The 20373-nt window shown below is 41.3% G+C and overlaps 1 protein-coding gene across 3 annotated transcripts in view; it reads right to left on the reverse strand.

Annotated features, from left to right (window-relative positions):
- setd2 (SET domain containing 2, histone lysine methyltransferase) overlaps window positions 1-20373 on the reverse strand; it is a 114260-nt gene that overhangs the window by 47465 nt on the left and 46422 nt on the right. For all 3 annotated transcript variants that reach the window (XM_059973967.1, XM_059973961.1, XM_059973972.1), the window contains 5 exons: window positions 14794-19475; window positions 12361-12489; window positions 11105-11233; window positions 5521-5644; window positions 2065-2142 (listed from right to left, as the gene is read on the reverse strand). In XM_059973967.1, the coding sequence (XP_059829950.1) occupies window positions 2065-2142; window positions 5521-5644; window positions 11105-11233; window positions 12361-12489; window positions 14794-19475 (5142 nt within the window). The remainder of the gene's footprint in view (window positions 1-2064; window positions 2143-5520; window positions 5645-11104; window positions 11234-12360; window positions 12490-14793; window positions 19476-20373) is intronic.

Below are 20373 nucleotides of genomic sequence, written 5' to 3' on the forward strand. Positions count from 1 at the left end.
AACTTACTCTTACAAAGAACAATTTCTTCAAACCCACCTCACTTTCTGCAGATCAAAGTGTAGCAATAGGCACTTGTCTGGGCTCAAGTTATACCTGCCTTTGTGTGGTACAGGCAACTTTAACAGGTGTTTTCCCTAGAACTTTTCTTTCTGCACACTGATGCCTGCATTGGCATTGCCTTCTGTACTCATGCAAAACTTGATCAATTCATTACTTCTGCTACTGATTTCCACCCTGCTCTCATCTTCAATTGGACAAACTCTTAGATCCTTTTCCTGGCTCTCAAGAGATTACCTGGCTACTGACTCCCACAGCTGCCTTGAGTAAGCTTTGTGCTGCCCCGACTCTGTTCATCCACTTCCTCCATCTCTGTTGTATTTACTTCAATGACGTGACTTTTTGCACAGATGGCTCTGAAATGCCTTCGTTTCTCATGGACTTTGGCTTTCTCTCTATCATTGTACATAAAGTGCTTCACAACATCTCATTCATTGCCTAGACACCGGCCCTCACCCACTCTTCTCTAGGACAGAACAAGGATAGAGTTCCACTGATTCTCACCGACCACACCATCAGCCTCCTCATTCAAAAGATCATTCTTTGCAATTTCATACATCTTCAAAGAGATTCCATCACCAGGTATTTCTCCTAGTATTTATCTTCCCACCACCCCACATCTTACAGCACTTTCCCTTGCACACACAGGCAAGTCAACACTAGTCTTTTTGTTTCACAGGAAAGTGATTCATTTGCACACTTTCCAATCTAGTCTCACATTGTGGTCTCCCATATATTGAAGTAAGCACATGTGAACTGTGCAACCACTTCCTGAAATGCCAGGTGTCTGAGCACAATGCCACCTTTAGGACTCAATATTGTACTACTCATGGTAACTTAATTTCTGTCTACATCAGTCAACCCCCTGTGATAATGACTCAGCCTATTTGTTCCTCTTTCCTTTCCTTTTCTTTCTCTCTCTAGGGGATATTTGCATGCATATTTACATTATATCAAACATTAATCAAGTAAAACCCTCAGACTTGTACACTTTGGCTCATCCTAAGCACAGTCTATTATTCAATATCAACCTGTTAATCACAATTAGTTGCAGATGGATATCTATTTAGAATGTGGCTAGTGCTGAAAGTACTGGACAATGGAGGACCAAAATTTTGTTGGTTAATGCAAATTCCTGAAAACTGAAGCTTGCTAGATGATTTAAAAGATATGTTTTTGGCCAGCTCAAGATACCCGTCGTCACTACCTCCTCCCATAGATGCTCTCTGCCCTGCTGAGTTCTGCCAGCATTTTGTGTTTTTTATTTATTTCCAGCATTTGCAGATTCACTCGTGTTGCCTCAAGATACCCCAGACCATTTTCCATCTAAAGTAGTACTTTGAAAGCACATCCATTGATTTTTCTGATTTGATGGTGATTGCTCTGTGAAACTATCTTGAGAGATGTCCCATCCATGTAAATGGGTTATGTTACCAGGTGTAGGGTATTACATAATGCTACCGCGCTGGCACGGAAGAACAGGCACTGCCCACAAAACAGCAAAGAAAAGCCCACCCCTACACTTAGCAAACGCTAAATACTTCCGAACATCTGTGACATGCAGAAATATCCCAAAATATTCAAAAATTATTAAAGATCGATGAAGTAATAATTTAAAAAATATACAAGTTTAAATACTTAAAACATTTAAGCAAATTTTACAAGGGGAGACTGCTTGAAATTTGAGTAATTCATAAACAGCTGCTCTTTATCATTCAAATAGCTTTAATGCTGAAGCTGCACCGGGTGTCATTTGGTGCAAGTTCAGTGGGCGTAACTGCTGGGCTAATACATTAAGTTCACATTCTGCTGAAGTAGTCCTGAGAGCACATTTCTGGAAATGTGCTGCAACGAACAGCTAAGTAGTTCTGGATATCTGCCTTTGTGCAGGAATTCTGGTGGCAGTCAGAAATGTCAGGGATGGGCAGAGAGATGGTGAGAAGGGGTGTAAAATGGTGGGAAAAAGAGGAACTGTGATCAAATATTATCTGTTTCTACTCTCTCACCTTCTGGGTTTCACAATTGGGTTCACAGCTGTGGTTCATGAAACGAGAACAATTTCCTTTCAGAGTTGCATCAATGATCTGGTGAAAAGAAAAAAAAAGCAAAACCAAAGGTGACATTTTTACAAATGGACATATTCATTATCATCAAAATAACAAGTACAGTAGCAGGTTACTTACTATTGTATTCAGACTTATTGCGGTAGAGGGTATTCTACATTGTCAGAATGCACATCCGAGGGGCTGATGTGTCTTTTGATAAAGATCCATCCTGCCCTGGCACAGTCCTCCTCCAGCTACATCCCCAGGTGGTCAGTCAATACTTTACTGTGGTCGTTGGAGTCGGATTGTTTTTAACACTGCATGCAATTCAAGTTTTTTCTTTGTTAGCCTCTCCAAAAGCCATGATCTCTACCACCTACAATGTTGATTCCCAAGATCCGCAATATGCCAGATTGTAAGATGAGATGTAGAACATCCAAATTTAGACCCCAGGAATGACCTCATCCCCAAGTTTCCAGATGCTTGTCAGTTTAATTTCTTCTGCACTCCTGCTCTGTTTCATTCAGTTCCACATGAAGTGATGTGGACTAAAGGATCATGCTGTCATCTTGCAAACTGACATAGTGCTGATTGCCTGCAATTGCAGATAACCTGCTATTCTAGTCATCAGCCAATCGATATTCCCTCCACCCCACTGTAGAGGAAATTGCATTGTGATCACCATAATCGTTGTACCACACTACATAATGTGTCATTCAATCTTTTCTACTACTGAAACTATAAAGGTCTTCCCTTTTGTTCTCCCTTCCTGTATCAGAAATTGGAAAAGCATGCATGTCAACATACAAAGTGCTGCAGACATAGCATGTAGCATAGAAGCACTATAATAGCTTAGGGCCTTTACAGTGTCAGTGATCGGGGTTCAATTGCCAGTGTTGGAGTTTGTACATTCTCCCTGTGACCATATCGGCGTTAGTGTGTTTGGGATAACCCGGCAATGGAAAAGGAACCTGTTCAATCTCATCAAGTCACCAGGAGTTTGTTTGGAAAGGTCTTGTCTCACCATTTATACTGCTTGTTTCTGACAGGCCATTTGATACTGTGTAAAATGGAGCCGTTGTCAGGTTTCTAATATCATTTGTCTTGACAAGCTCCCTAAGTTCTACAATTGCATCACATCCGCTCTCAGTAGTTCATCAAACTCCTCTTCTACCTTTGGGCCCACTGCATTTGACACTGAATAGGCCTGTACAACTTTAGCCAGCATTTCTCCTCAAACTTGAACTTGGCTGCCGGACCATGGCATTGACCCAAAGTGTCAGCATGGAAAACCTGCCGGTGCTTTTGTAATAGAGAATTCAAGGCAAGGTTCCCCCAATATGGTCAATCCAGGACAGCGCCTGTTATACATTGTGTGGAGCAAGAACAGCAACAGCTTGGTATTTTTAGAATTATGTCAGTAATTGTACTCACTGGGCAACAGTGTGTGAGCATCGAATACGGCCCAGTGAGACTAAAGACATGCGCACTTGAAAACCCAAGCCCAAAAGAGAGTGCCTCCTGCTTGTAGGAGGCCCAATTGATTCACCTTGAAATCAATTGGCTGTATGTGCACTTGTCTTATTCACACAATGATCTGACATGGTACATATATGCCTTTCCCCATAGATAGGAACCACATGTAGGAGACCCAATTGACTCACCGTGACACAAAGACACAAAGGTTGGTGGTGTTGTAGATAGTCTAAAGGATTGTCGATGATTCCAGAGAGATATTTAAAGCATGCAGAAGTGGGCTGAGAAGTGGCAGATGGAGTTCAACCTGGAGAAGTGTGAGGTGGTACACTTTGGAAGGACAAACTCCAAGGCAGAGTACAAAGTAAATGGCAGGATACTTGGTAGTGTGGAGGAGCGGAGGGATCTGGGGGTACATGTCAACAGATCCCTGAAAGTTGCCTCACAGGTAGATAGGGTAGTTAAGAAGGCTTATGGGGTGTTTGCTTTCATAAGTTGAGGGATAGAGTTTAAGAGACGCGATGTAATGATGCAGCTCTATAAAACTCTAGTTAGGCCACGCTTGGAGTACTGTGTCCAGTTCTGGTCGCCTCACTATAGGAAGGATGTGGAAACATTGGAAAGGATTCAGAGGAGATTTACCAGGATGCTGCCTGGTTTAGAGAGTACGGATTATGATCAGAGATTAAGGGAGCTAGGGCTTTACGCTTTGGAGAGAAGGAGGATGAGAGGAGACATGATAGAGGTGTACATGATATTAAGAGAAACAGACAGAGTGGACAGACTGCGCCTCTTCCCCAGGGCACCACTGCTCAGTACAAGAGGACATGGCTTTAAGGTAAGGGGAGGGAAGTTCAAGGGGGATATTAGAGGAAGGTTTTTCACTCAGAGAGTGGTTGGTGTGTGGAATGCACTGCTGGAGTCAGTGGTGGAGGCAGATACACTAGTGAAATTTAAGAGACTGTTAGACAGGTATATGGAGGAATTTAAGGTGGTGGTTATATGGGAGGCAGGGTTTGAGGGTTGGCACAACATTGTGGGCCGAAGGGTCTGTACTATTCTATGTTCTATGTTCACCCCAAATAAGTAATCTCTTCAAGGAATTATTGAGTGGTTAAGTGCATAGAAGTGAAAGAATCATTCTTTACCAACGTTGAACATTTTGCTTCAACTCTACCAGACACAGAGTAGGACTTGGCTTCACACAGCTAAGTTTCACCCATCAATGTTTGTTTGGCAAATTCAGTCAGGTTTCCCCAGGAACTTAAATGTACAGAATACCTACCACATTCTCACAACATTCCAACATACTCCACAGAAAAATAAGGTCTTTTTGGAGGAGCCATTGTACTGTGAGAAAATATATCTGCCAATTTTGGTATTGCAAGATCCCACTAACAGTAATACTGAGATCAAAAAAATTGCTCTCCTTCTTACCTATCAATATCATAGGATCTTTTATATACCTTTTATGGGGTTCTGGTCTCGTGTGGCATTCTACAGGTGGCACCTTTGACTGGAGCATTTTAACACTGCACAAAAATGTACAAAGTAACCTGCCCAAAAATAGTTTCCTTGCCCTGCACTCAGAAGACTGAGAGGTACTGTAGTCTGGATTATATAACCATACTGTAACTCAGATACTCCAGTATCTAATATGGCAATGTTTTACATTTCTAACAGAACAAATAAGAAGTTGGGGAATTTCTTCTTAAATGAGTAAGTTTGTCAGGATATGAATTACTCTGTTTAGAAACAGTGGCAGAATCAGAATCCATACTGGCTTCTGAAAGGGAAAATTAATGTCTGACTGACAAATTTGCAAAGGCATGATCAAAAGGTACAGAAATAAGGGGATAGTTCCTTCAGTGAGCCAATGTGCACCAAGTGGGGAGAGGCCAAGGCCATTTGAATCACGAGTCACAGAGATAATTTGCTCACCTCATCGTTTTTCAGTGCCATGAAATAGTAATGGATATTCTTATTGCGGGCATACTCCTTAACTCGGGTTTTGAATTCCTTGTGGTCCAGCACTTCCCCACAGTACTCCAGAACAAAGCTATTCCTGCAAAGACAAAGCCCATCTTTATTACAACAGTATTCTATTCCCTTATCCCTCTTCCCTCACATCCAAATTCTGCAACCTTGAAATAACTTTCTCCACCTGACGGAGGAGATGGTGTTCTGGAAAAGCTGAAGCCTTTGCTTGACTATGAACGTCTGTGGTTGAAGACCAAGACTTTAAAGATGATGAAAGTTGAAGGCCAAACCTAACAGTGTGGAGTTGCTTAACTTCAATCAGAAGACACCAACCAGAGAGACATACTATCTAGGGTGACAAACAGTGCAGTGTCTGAATCTCATAACAGTTGCACAGATGAATGAAAAACTTCTGACCAACAGCAGAATGAACTTACACAGACCACCCACTATAAGTAACTTCAACATGAGCTTAAGTAATGCATCAATGCATTTGGGCATAGGCTCAAAGTGCGCACAACTTTACAATCACATGTAGATGGTCATTTTTGAAATGAAGGCAGTATCTTTATCTTATTTATAGTTACAGCCCAGAATAGGCCATTCTGACCCTTTGAGCTAGTCCTAATCACAGGACCAATTAACCTACAAACCGGTTAAGGATTTGGACTGAGGGGGGAAACCGGACGACCTAGAGAGAACCCATGCATTCCATGGGGAGAACGTACAAACTCCCCTCAGATGACATCAGAATTGAACTCTGAGCTATAAAAGCATTGCGCTAACCTCTATGCTAACATGGCACCCACTGTACCTAGAATGTCATATGCAACCCACAAAAGTAATCCTGAAAGAATTGAATCATAGTCCATTAACCTTACATTAAATTTGTTTATTATTTTAACATGTACTTAGATCTAATGAAAAACCTTTCCTGTGTACAGTTCAAAGTAAATTTATTACCAAAGTATGGATAGTATACACCACCATATATTAAACTGAGGCTCATATTCTTGCAGGCATTCACAGCAGATACAAAAAAAAACGTGATAGAGTCAATGAAAAACTATACCCAAATACGATCAATGTACAATGACAAACTGTGTAAATACAAAAAATAATAATAAAGCAAAATAATAAATAAAACACAATAACCAGTATGAACATGAGGAAATCTGCAGATGCTGGAAATTCAAACAACACACACAAAATGCTGGTGAAACACAGCAGGCCAGGCAGCATCTATAAGGAGAAGCACTGTCAACGTTTCGGGCCAAGACCCTTCGTCCTGACAGAGGGTCTCGGCCCGAAACGTCGACAGTGCTTCTCCTTATAGACGCTGCCTGGCCTGCTGTGTTTCACCAACATTGTGTGTGTGTTGTTACAATTACCAGTGTGGTAGGTTCCTTGAAAGTGAGTTCAGTGTTGAGGTGAGTGAAGGTATCCACACTGGTTCAGGAGCCTGACGGATGAAGGGATCACTTCATATAAATTAATTCTGGTTGTAAGTTTTCAGGATTTTGTATCTTCTGCCCGATGGGAGTGCAAAGTGCAAATGTCCAGAGTGGGTAGGGTCTTTTGCGTATGTTAGTTGATTTACTGAGGCAGTGTGAAGTATAGACAAGATTACACAGAGTGAAGGATGGTTTCATAAAATCATAAGATATAGGAGCAGGAGTAGGCCATTCGGCCCATTGGGTCTGCTCCACCATTCAATCATGGGCTGATCCAATTCTTCCAGACATCCCCACTCCCCTGCTTTCACCCCATATCCTTTGATGCCCTGGCTAATCAAGAACCTATCTATCTCTGCCTTAAATGCACCCAATGACTTGGCCTCCATTGTCGCTCATGACAACAAATTCAACAGATTTACCACCCTCTGACTAAAGTAATTTCTCTGCATCTCCGTTCTAAATGTACGTCCTTCAATCCTGAAGATGTGCCTCCTTGTCCCAGAATCCCCTACCATGGGAAATAACTTTGCCATATCTAATCTGTTCAGGCCTTTTAACATTCAGAATGTTTTTATGAGATCCCCTCATCATTGTTCTGAATTACAGGGAATACAGTTCAAGAGCTGCCAGACATTCCTCATACAGTAACCTTTCCAATGTCAGTACATCCTTTTAAAACAAGGAGCCCAAACTGCACACAATACTCCAAGTGTGGTCTCACAACTGCCTTATAGAGCCTCAACATCACATCCCTGCTCTTATATTCTATAGCTCTAGAAATGGATACCAACATTGCATTTGTCTTCTTCACCCAACCTGGAGGTTAACCTTTAGGGAATTCTTCACAAGGACTCCCAAGTTTTGAGTTCTCTCCCCATCTAAATAATAGTCTGCCCATTTATTTCTTCCACCAAAGTGCATGACCATACACTTTCCAACATTGTCTTTCATTTGCCTCTTCTTTGCCCATTCACCTAAACTATCTAAGTTTCTACAGACAACAACACACACAAAATGCTGGCAGAACACAGCAAGCTAGGCAGCATCTATAGGGAGAAGCGCTGTCGACGTTTCGGGCCGAGACCCTTCGTCAGGACTAACCGAAAGGAAAGACAGTAAGAGATTTGAAAGTAGTGGGGGGAGGGGAAATGCGAAATGATAGGAGAAGACCGGAGGGGGTGGGATGAAGCTAAGAGCTGGAAAGGTGATTGGCCCAAGTGATACAGAGCTGGAGAAGGGAAAGGATCATGGGACGGGAGGCCTTGGGAGAAAGAAAGGGGGGGGGGGGAAGCACCAGAGGGAGATGGAGAACAGGCAAACAACTAAATATGTCAGGGATGGGGTAAGAAGGGGAGGGGCATTAACGGAAGTTAGAGAAGTCAATGTTCATGCCATCAGGTTGGAGGCTACCCAGCTGGTATATAAGGTGTTGTTCCTCCAACCTGAGTTTGGATTCATTTTGACAATAGAGGAGGCCATGGATAGACATATCAGAATGGGAATGGGATGTAGAATTAAAATGTGTGGCTACTGGGAGATCCTGCTTTTTCTGGGGACCGAGCGTAGATGTTCTGTGAAATGGTCTCCCAGTCTGCGTTGGGTCTCACCAATATATAAAAGGCCACACCGGGAGCACCGGATGCAGTATACCGCACCAGCTGACTCACAGGTGAAGTGTCGCCTCACCTGGAAGGACTGTCTGGGGCCCTGAATGGTGATGAGGGAGGAAGTGTAAGGGCAGGTGTAGCACTTGTTCCACTTACAAGGATAAGTGCCAGGAAGGAGATCGGTGGGAAGGGATGGGGGGGGGACGAGTGGACAAGGGAATCGTGTAGGGAGCGATCCCTGCGAAAAGCAGAAAGGGGGGGGGGAGGGAAAAATGTGTTTGGTAGTGGGATCCTGTTGGAGGTGGCGGAAGTTACGGAGAATTATATGTTGGACCTGGAGGCTGGTGGTCTAGAATCCAAAAAAAAAACCGAAGAGCTTCGAAACCATCTCGGTGGGGAATGGAGGTATATAGGGACTGGATGTCCTTAAGTTTCTGCAGGCTCTGTTTCCTCAACACTACCCGCTCCTCAACCTATCTTTGTATCAACTGCAAATTTAGCCACAAATCCATTAATTCCATAGTCCAAATCATGATGTGCTGTGTCTTGCGATCCTGGGTGGAGCAGCTGCCATGAAGCAAGCGGATAGGATGCATTCTATGTTGCATTGATAAATTTGGTGAGGATCAAAGGGGACAGGCAATATTTCTTTAGTCTCCTGAGGAAGTAGAGGCACTGTTGAGCTTTCTTGGTGGTGACATCAACATCAGTTTCTTGTAAAAGTCAGGGTCACCTGACATAAACGCTGCAGTCCTAGACACGAGTAGGGAGGGCAATCTCCTGGTTCAACTATGGTTTCCAGTGTGGGAACATCCAGAATTGCCTCTTAGGGACAGAATCCTTAACACTCTTGCTGATAAAGTCTGTGCTAGCTTTGATGTGCTCATCCAGGCTAGCTGTATGTAACATAGCCGAGTCTACCAAAATAAATTAGTCACATTGAAGCTCACCTATTTTCTCAGACCAGCACAATACTACTTTCTGTTTTGGATCCTTGCGTTCCAACTTCTGTTTGTATGCAGGGAGAAAGCACAACCTGGCAGTCTGTGGGTGATGGTGGGGGGAGTGGTGGTAATTCGGTAGGCAGGTATGATGGTGTGTAGCAACAGTGAAGGCTGCTTGGGCCCTGGTGGAACAAAAGAACTTCTGGTAGTTATTTTGGTAACAGACTCAAAGTTGACCTGGTTGAAGTCACTGGGATGACGAAGAGGGCCTCTGTGCATTGTGGTTCAAGGCTGTTGACCACAGAGTACGTTCATTGAGTGCAGGCTTCATGTCTGCCTGGGATGGGATATAGACAGCTGCCATGCTAGCTGAAATGAACTCCCATGGCATGTAGCACAGGTGACACTTCACTGTTGAATATTCCATGCTGGGTGAGAGGAACATGCCAGGACTGTTACATTCATCCAAAGACCATGAGTGTTGCTGTTCAGGAGAACATGAGAAACTTTCAGTTTGTATTGCAGTCAGGTGAGGCAGGTGTAAGCGATGCTTCAGTGAGACAAAGCACACAGAAGAACCTCAGCTCTTGAGATGATGGATTTCATCCCAAGACATAGACAATTTATTTCCCTTTAAAGATGCTACCTGAGCTGCTGAGTTCCTCCAGCATTTTGTGTGTTGATCAAGATCTTCAGCATCTGTAGAATGTCTTGCATTTCAGTTCTCTTTGGTAGGTCAGTCTCACTCTGCTTCATCAACTATATTCTGAATGGTCTGGACATTAGCTGGTAGTATGCCGTTTCATCCTCATCTGCAGCCCAGCCCTCTTTCCACACATCCAATGTAAGTGTCTATGTTTGGTCAGTCCTGGAATGGCTTGAGCTCACCACTGTTACCTGATATTCAGTGGTTTTCAGGAGGGCGTGCCTTCAGGGTAAAGTGCACTGAACTAACAATGCAAAGATGTTTTTTTTATGTTGGGCTGTGGAGGGGTGGAACAAAAGCAAAAAGGAAACCCATAACAACACCCAATCTGTTTATAGTTAGACATAGTGACATTAGTGGAACCCTGAATCATTTGGAGGAATGATGCACCGGGAGGAACAGGAAAGCGATGGAAAAATGGTGACATGTACACCCTATAAATCAGTTGGGTAATCGCACTGTATTTATGAATTAATTCTATTTCCTACTGATATAGAGTTAGTTAATTTTTTCGATGCAGTAACATACTATAGTTGACTTTAGCAATCTTAGGCTTGTGGTTAAAAGTGGTGGGAAGTAGGATGAGGAAGACAAAAAATCTAATGCCAAAAAAATATGGGTGCAATTGAATGTTGCATAAAGACAAAGTTGGACTGGTCAATGATGGCTTTATGGTTGAAGAGACCACCTCAAAGTCTGAGGCCATTTGCAGCCCACAGAATAATCATTATGTTTTGAGAAAAGCCAGCATCCACAGGCCTTGGGTGGAAGGAAGAAAGAAATGATAAATCGTGAATGTTTTACAGAGGTAATACGTTTAGTTTCACTCACACTGACAATTCTTTATCTGTCCTGAGGCCCCAACCTTTTCTCTCAGTCAGGATGACTTCTACATCAGCATACTGCCGTCTCTGAAACCTCCGGTTTGTACAGTACTCTCCGTGCAAGCACCTTGACGAACTGAGAGGACACAAGAACAAAAACATCTGATATCATTGCAAAATAACTTATCCACAGATACGCAAATTCAGCACTGCATTGAGCAGTTTGCTTCTCACTCCACATTAGACAAGTCCTTTGAAACTTCCATTACTTGCGTGTCACTGCCTTAAATTTCTATAATGTTTTGACATAGATCACTTTGTCATTCTAAAAATGTCATGCTGTTTGCCTGTAAATCTTCATTGGTATCTTGGGTTTAACGTTAATTTCAAAAGATAGCATTTTCCTCTCTAACACAATAACAATCATAACTTACTGTTAGTGGGCCCTTCTGCATCTAATGAAACCCTCGATTCACTGTGACCTCAACTGGAAAGCCAATCTTCTCCAAAATTGTAGGTCAGAATTATGCAAAGGTTCAGTCTTTGAAAAAACTAATCAACTAATCCAAAAACGACTGGAGGAACTCACTTCTTCGGTTTTTCTCCTTAGCTTTGTTACCTCCCTTACACTGGCATTTAGCTGTTATACAAACTGTGTGTAACACAGCTTTATGAACGCTAGGTACATTCAAGACTCTTGCTCTGCTGTCTTGGGTGGCTTCTCCAGTACTTCATTTGCAAGAAAGATGGGCAAGAACAGACAATACTTTTCTCATTAAAGCCTTCACAGAATCTTTCTTAGCTTATATCTTATATATGGTCTGTTATTAACTTTCTTCTTGCTTTTAAGTTTTCAATCTCAACATTCACATCTGATCATAGTTCATTTTTCAAAACTTTAAAATTGTGTGACTCATTACATTCTTTTTCTAATTCTTTAACAGCTTTCAAGATCCAATAACCTGAATTACCTAATCAATAAGTATACTTAACTCATTTCTGAATATGATATACGTCCAACACAAAGGGACTTGAATCATTATTAGGATTCTGAAGTTAACACAGAAACATGTAGAAAGATGGATGCTTTAGAGCACTTGATTATTCCCTGCATCTGGAGACAGGAGCCAACTACCAGTGCTTACAATAAACTAACTTTTTTCACAATGACTATCTAAACAAAGGTCTCAGAATCTGTACAGACCTGGGCAAAAGAGTCAATTCTGGGCCAAAGTAGCTCCTAATCACGAGAAAAACATTTACCATTCTATCATGAGTAATCGATTGAGGCAATCTTCACCACATGCCAGCTCTCCTCTTTCTCGATCCTCCCTTGACAGCACGCATTCACATTGCATACGCTTAATATCTCGGTGAGACTTGCTTTTCTTCCTATGAAAGAAATCAGCTTACTTAAAGATTGGGAAAGGCAATAACAAACCTGGCTAGGCTATACAAATATCTCTTAACTTTGACATTAGGACCCAAAGATAAAGAAAATAACAAAAATCATTGTGAGCAAGAACCCTCCAAACTCATTTCACATTGTTCTAGACTCCCCTTTGATTTTAAGGACCATGATTACACTAGATCCTTAATCTCCTAATTCAAATGATGACTCAATGTTCCTTTCAGACTTCTCTGCAGAAGTCTGAAGATAACAAAACAACAATAGCAGCAAGTATGATGTAAATTTACCTTTGCATGGCCTCAAACATTAATGAATAGTCTCAGGTTCTTTCAAAGACGTTATAGTGCCAACAGTGGTGAAAAATGGCTGGCCTTGATGGAAGACAGGGCAAGCCAAAAATTGCAAAAACAGAAATGATTGTAAATATTAGAATCAATTAGCATCCATGATTAGAAAACAGGTTATCGATCCTTGTCTTTGTGTCTTCAGTTAATTGTTACAAATTATTTCCAGCATTATTTGTTTTTATTCCGAGGGTTCAGGTCCCTTCTTTAATAGCAACAGTTGCTCAATCTCCACAAGCTTCGCCACTGATAAAAACATTTTGAATATGCTCCAACCATTTATTCTACTGCTTTCCACAATATCTTCCAGATTTTGCTTTATTTCCACTGACCATTCCTGTATTTAACTTTTTATCATCCCTCTTTCATGTTACTAAAACTTCCTGACTACACACATAAAATGCTCTGGATTCCAGCATCTGCAGAACATCTGATGTTAGTAAACATCCTGTTTAGTTTGCAGAGATCATGTTCATTCAGAATTCTAATAGCCAATCTCAACAAGCCTCTAAAACTCCTTTCTTGTAACTTGCTTCTCCTCTAGCATCTCTCCCTCTTCTTACCTCAATTCACCACACATCAGCCAGTCTCTCATTTTCATACATCTCCCTATTGATGTATGTACTTGCTCTGTATGCCCTTGTCTGTATCTTTCTTATTCAAGCTCCACTCTTGTATGTATGGTCTTTTCTTAATTAACTCATTGGAAACTCTTCATGGCAATAAAAAAACAGACCCTGTGGACAAAATTTAATAGATCTGGCAATTTTTTTTTACACTATTGTAACTTAGGACCTTACTCAGAAAATCTAAAATACAGGATTGAAGTTGTTGAAAGGCTGATGTACTGTCAAAACTTTTGACTCTTAAGGGCCATGGTGAAATCAAGCCAAGCCAAATCATAATTTCATCCTCTCTAAAATGACTGAGTTAGGAAACCCAAGGATAAGCAACTTAAGTCAAGCTGAAATAAGGAAAGTGAACTGCTGTTCTAAACTACACAATGGAAAACTAACACAAGATATATTCATTGTCAGCCTGGCTGAATGGTAGCATTCAACACTCTTTCTCATGGCTGCAGGTTTATTCTCCAGTCCCAAAAATTAAGCATACCCAATCTAGACTAACAGTACATGTAGTGTAGAGGAATCCTGAATTTCTCTTAATATCCTCAAATTCCTTCATCATTTAAACTAGCTTAAACTTCTAAACTCAAGAAAATGCAAACACCTGTAATTCATCCCCTTTTTATTTCCTGGTATCATTTTGGTAAATATCTGCTGCACTGCTTCCTGAAGACTAGTGTCCTGACTACATTGAAACCAACAGAATCTGCAGGTTGTGTAGACTAAAACCAGGAAAAAGACCAAAATGATCAAGTTTTTGAGAAGTGCAATTTTATCACTATATTGGTGAGGAAATTTATACAGTTTTATTTTCCATCAGCTGATAATGCCAGGCTCACCTGATCTGATCTAAATATGACTCCAAACCCTGCAATGCAATTGACTTTTAACAGCCACTTCTGTAAAGAAGCCATTAGGAATGTACAAAAAAAATGCAGGTATTGCCTGTGGCATCCACATTGCATTAATGAATAAAAAAATTCTCATGTCTAATTCTTTTGCCGATAATCCTAAATCTATTTCTTCTAATTAGCACATTTCCTTTCAAACTCCTTGCACAATTACAACTGGTTTTTATTAACTCTTTTGTTAAAGCTCCTCTGCTTTCAAGTAAACAATTCCAGTTTTTCTAGTTCTTCCTTAAAAATGAAATCTCTTGGGCCTGGCATTATTCTGGCAGATCTCCTTTGGACCTTCTGTCCTTCTAAAAATTGGTTCAAAGTCTAGCATTGATTTAAGGTTTGGCAAATCCTCCATTTAAACTTTGGGTTAAAGTTTAGTTAAATAATTAATAACAATAATGCTCAAAAATTACCTTTCTGTCAGGTACAAGTTTTCTTCAATTAACTCAAAGTAAGGTGGCATCATTCCTAATTTTGATTGCTCCTTCCACCACTGAGAGTTTTTGAATTCCTCCATTTTACACACAACACTGACCCATTCTTTGGATGGCACTGTGACCAATGGATCAGGCTCAACACGGACTTGCTCGCAATACCGTGTGTCAGCATCACTTTCCAAATCAGTGTCCGCCTCCTCCAACTGTGGCTTCTGGGAGTACCCTTGTTCATCGTCCAACTTCTTTTCTAACTCTCTGACCCTTGACTCTTTATCTGCTGTAGAGTCACTGGCCTTGAGTACCAGGGTGGTCCCCTTAGTAGAGTTGCTGGTTATTTCGTGAGCCTGCAGAGAGCTCACACCTTTGGGAACAGATCGCGGGTCACGGTTGACTGTTTCCCAGTTGTCATAGCTTGCAAAGTCATCGGTCATCGAATCGGGTTGTACCTGTCCTTGAACATCTGAGCCAGAAATATCTTGACACAATTGGTAGTTATTGCACATGATTGATTTAGCATTTAGCTTGGGATCCCAACCGGCTCTCTTATCTTGCCAGTGATCACTTGTTTTACCTAACTCCGCTTCCTCTGTTTGATAGCAATACTTCCTGTATAATCCGTAACTGCTATCTGGTTGCTGACAACTGCTACTAGGTTTTTCTGGCTGAGAGAAATCCCAGTCAAGGCTTTCCAAATATTCTGGGCTATGAAAAGATCCTTGATCTTGGGCCTGCTGCTGAGGCCAAGAGACAGCCTGTCTGCTATCTGGCTTTTCTCCAAAGCTTTTACCTTCCCCATGAAGTGCACGAGCGCTGTTTTGTTCTGCTGTTAGACTGTCCAAGTGACTACTAGGTGAGTGCTGGTACCTTTCTGCCATTCCTTCTGAACCTGGGGATTCCACTGAGCCAGATTTCTCATTTGACAGAGGGAGCTGATTTTGGTCAATCGAAAACCTCTCAGGCTGACTGGTGCTATCCACCTTGTCGGTCAACAACTGCTGCTTGTAGCTCTTGTGACTCTCACTAACAGGCGAAAGCTGACTTGAAGAAGCTTGTGGTTGGTCCTCTGATACTTCTTGGAATAAAGAGAGGGTACCCTGAACTGTGTCAGTGCCCTCAACAGGGTCACCAACCATCTCCCAGGGGATATTTCCAAGTTCAACACCATTTGGTTGATGCACCACACTGGGTTTCTCATCTGTTTCTCGCTTGCTGACTTCAACAGCTGAATGCTTCTTTTCTTGCTGACTTATTCTAGAAGATGTTATGGAAGATGAAGGAGATGACATTAGACTCTTCTCCTCCAAAGTCAGGGTAGAATTCTTTGGCACTATCACTACAGACTGCAAGCGGTTCTTTGGGACACTACCATCATCAGAATCTGAGCTGGTTTCACTTTCTTCACTCTCTTGTTCACTGCTGCTCTTAGCATCCTCTGAACAATCTCCATTTTCAGAGCTCACGCTGTTGTATTCGACCTTCATACAACTACTGTCACAGTCAGACTTAGTTCTATAACTCAGTGAATTGTGTGCCATTTCATTTGTGCTTGTCAGGTTGGCAGGGCTCAGATGCAGTGGACCTTCCGTGACGACCTCCATTGTTAACTCTTCATCAGTTCCTTCATCGTCGGAAATTTCCATTCTATGCTCTGGCTCCACTTTAACAGAACTATCGGGTCTAGCAATGAAAGACGTTTCTTCATTATTTGAAGATGGTGGTTCAGTCTTCACTGCTCCAGACTCCTTAGCTTCTGAATTAATGTGACTTGGCAAATCCACGTACAACCTAACTTTATCAACTAAATCCCAATTTTGGTTGCTAGGTGTTGCATTCTGTTTAATGCTATAACTGCTAAAGCTATTTGCGTTGTGAAACAGTTTATCATTCTTCAGTTCAGACCCATTTCCTTCATTGGCATGTTGTTCCTTCTGACTATCTACAGCCCTATTTTCTGTTGACTCTTTGCCTGTGAGCTTTACATCTCTCATGCAGCTTTCAGAGTCTGCTGAAATGGTCACTATTTCATCCAAATTTGAGTGAGACACAGTTGTGAACTCATCCATTTTGGGATAGGCCAAAATGTGTTCTCTCGTGGTGTAGTGTGAAGTGTTGAATTCCTCCACTTTTTGGTAGGCCAAGTACTTGACCTCATCTGGGCTGGGATAAGGAGAAGCTTGCATGGTATTCACTATGAAATGAGTTGGGGACTGCAAGTCATTTGGTAAGTCATGAGATGAAACCATCAAATTAGACTCACACTGTGATGAAGCTCTATGTTCTTCATCCGATTCTGAACAAGATGAAACTTTTGCCAAAAGTCCATCTAACTTAGAACTATGTGATGAGCCAGCTATTTCAGAGGGCCCGGAGAAACAACATGTCCTTGATAAATCTGATGTGGGATACGGTGAGGTGCTTACACAACTGTCTGATTGGTGATCAAGGGAGGAATAAATATCATCTGATCTAAAAGCATTTTGTTTTGTCCCTGAATTGTGTAGTTCGGAAACCTCTCTCATTTCATCTTCTGACTCAGAAGATGAAATCCTTCTCAATTCTCGATCAGGTGACAAAACTGGCAAAGTCCTTATCTTTTGGAATCTGGAACTCGGAACATTTATTCTTGACTTGCGGTCCAATCTACTGTTTTCCCAAAGGTCTACTTCTGTTTCTGGTTCCGAAGAGTACACTTTAGTTAAGCAAGCATATGAATTAGAGTGAGATGGGGTTACTATTGAGTGCTTATCTGACCCACTATTAGTCTGCGAATCCAGTTCTACTCCTGCAGGATCCATTTTAACTATTTCTACACCACAAAAAGCTTTTGCTTTAGTACGAGATCGTGTCAATATTACATTCTTGTCTGATGTACTGTTAGTCCATGAATCCAACTCTGGTTCAGAGGAGTCCATTCTAACAGCCTTTGTTTGATGACAATTAGTTGATTTGGAGTTCTGTGGAGATACCTGTGAATTAATATCTGGTTTGGGATTTCTCCTAGAATCAGGTTCTAACTCTGTGGAATCATCCTGAGCTCCTTCTATTTCACAATAAACAAGTGTCTTAGAATGAGTCTTTGATTTACTGTCCAGCTTAGAGTTTTTTCTCAAGTCAATTTCTGGTCCTGGGGAGTTCTTCTTTAATAAAACTTCATGGCAAGAGAATACAGATTTGGAATGAGATGAAACCATCCTCAAATGACTATCAGATTTGGAGATTTTCCCATAGTCTAATTCCAGATCAGATACATTAATTCTGGCTGCCTCAGGTTTATGACAGGAAGTTGACGACTTTGAATGACATATTTTTGAATGACAGTCAGATTTGGACAATCTTCTAGAATCTAGTCCTACTTCGGAAGAATTAGTTTTAGAACTTTCTGATTCAAAACAAGCTGCTGGTATCCTGGATACTTTATCTGCTTTAGCATGCGATTTAGTCCTTTTAGTTTCTCTTTCTGATTCAGAGCAAGATGAAGTTGCTCTCAGATCTCTATCTGACCGTGACTGGTATTTTCTTGAATCTCTATAGGATTTAGAATGCAATGAAGTCCTTCTTACGTCATTTGACCTAGGATGATACCTTCTAGAATCTTCTTCAGAATCAGAACAAGAGGAAGCATCTCTTAAATCAGCACACAATTTGCTACGGGAAGATTTGCTCCTTTCTGAGTAAGGAGAACCTCTACGATATCTGTCTTTGTCAGAATAATAAGAGCTCCTTGACCAGTCTGACTTTGAGTATGAAGAAGGTGCCCTTGAATCTCTATCAGAGCGAGATCGAGATGAACTGAGTCTTTCCTCTCTTCCATATTTTGAGTGAGATGAAGTCTTCCTCGTATCGCGATCAGATTTTGAACGGCCACTGCTCCTTCTATCTCGTTCAGATTTGGAATGGGAAGGAATCTTTTCCACCTCATCAGTTCTGGAAGTTGCTGGATATTTCTTAACTTCCCGACTGGATTCAGCATTTTTGGTGTCATGCGACTTCAAACTAGGAGATTTCCTTACGAAGTCCATGTCAGACTCAGAGTCAGCAGATAGTGCTTGCACAAATTCTTCTGTCCGAGCAAGTTTCCTAAGCTCATCATTTTCAGAAGACATAGAGACATTCTTGAATTCTTCTATGTTATCATCTTTCCCAACATGGGATGTACCAAGATTCAGATTTGTTGGTTTAGTTTCAACAGTCACTTTTATCACAGTTTCAGTTCCTCCTGCAGAAAGTTTCTTGATGGAAGCATCCACAGGTTCCTCCACTGATGAACTACACTGCTCCCTGTCTGACAAACTCTGAGGTTTGGCTGCATCATTCAGTTGCTTCTTCTTGAAATGCACTTTGCTCCATTCGACCTTTGATTTTGGTGGTGATGACTTTGCTGCCTCCGGAGCATCAGCTGTTTCCGAATTACCTTTATTCTCCTGGTTCCCTTTCACAGAAATCGGTGGCAATGCTGTTGGCAGAGTTTTGACCTCATCTAGCTCAGACCCAATGGCACTTTGTAACTTATTCCGTAAGGTCTTTGTTACATTGAAGGTAAAAGACACCTTCTGACGTCCTTGGTCCTCAAGATTGACCTTTGCCTTGGTGCCCTTTGGTAGAAAGCGACTGCAGCCTTTTGATGCTTGACCCTTGGGAAAATTCAACACTGCTTTGACCTGCAACGGTATTGGGGATACTTCAGGTACAGTTCTGTAATGTCATATACATTTCATTACAAATAAAATCTCAAAATGGCAATAGCAACAATTCCTTACTTCAGAAGCCATCTAGAAATTGAAGTTAGGTCACAAAAGTCCTCAAGTATGTTCTGCTATAACCTTCATGAATCTTAAAATCTTTGATTTTTATAAGTCTATCAATATAAAACTTGAAAATAACAACTGATCAAAGAAATGTCATCTATGGAAGAATGGCTCAAATTCCTTTCACCATCTGCGTGACGAAGCATTACTTCAATTCATCCCCAAAACATTTGGATCTAATCTATCGGCTATGCCACTCATCATAAGCTCCTAAATCAGTTACTCTCCGACTACACTACAAGTTTTCTGTAAATGCCCTGAAAACTTTGGAATGCTTGTGTATCACTCCCTCATAATTTAATTCCTGGGAGTCTAGGTTTCATTTGATTTCACTCGAATGAACTTACAATAGAATACAGAGGTCTGAATATGACTATGAGTGGAAATAGGGGAAGGAGAGAAAGGAGGTGATTTACTGGTGACCTTTAAAAAAAACATGGCTGAACAAATAAGTACCAGCAACAGATACCAGAGTATCATAACCTATCCTATCCATACTAAAGAATATCCATTATTTAAAATAAACAGCAGAAAACACTCAGCTGATAAATAAGATTGTAACAAATGTGCCAGTGCAGAAGATACGCTGCAGCATATGGAATCCAGAGGTTGATGATGACAACTATATCTGCACTTGGTTTCTGTGGCTTGCAGAAATTTTGCTCAGTTTCACGAGGAAAGTTTTAAAAAGGGGGAAAAAAAAGAGGTGTGGTGGCAATACAAATATTGATATGAGTGTGACAGTAAAGGG

This window comes from Hypanus sabinus, chromosome 1 (assembly GCF_030144855.1).
Source record: "Hypanus sabinus isolate sHypSab1 chromosome 1, sHypSab1.hap1, whole genome shotgun sequence".
In the NCBI taxonomy this organism is placed as follows: Eukaryota; Metazoa; Chordata; class Chondrichthyes; order Myliobatiformes; family Dasyatidae; genus Hypanus; species Hypanus sabinus.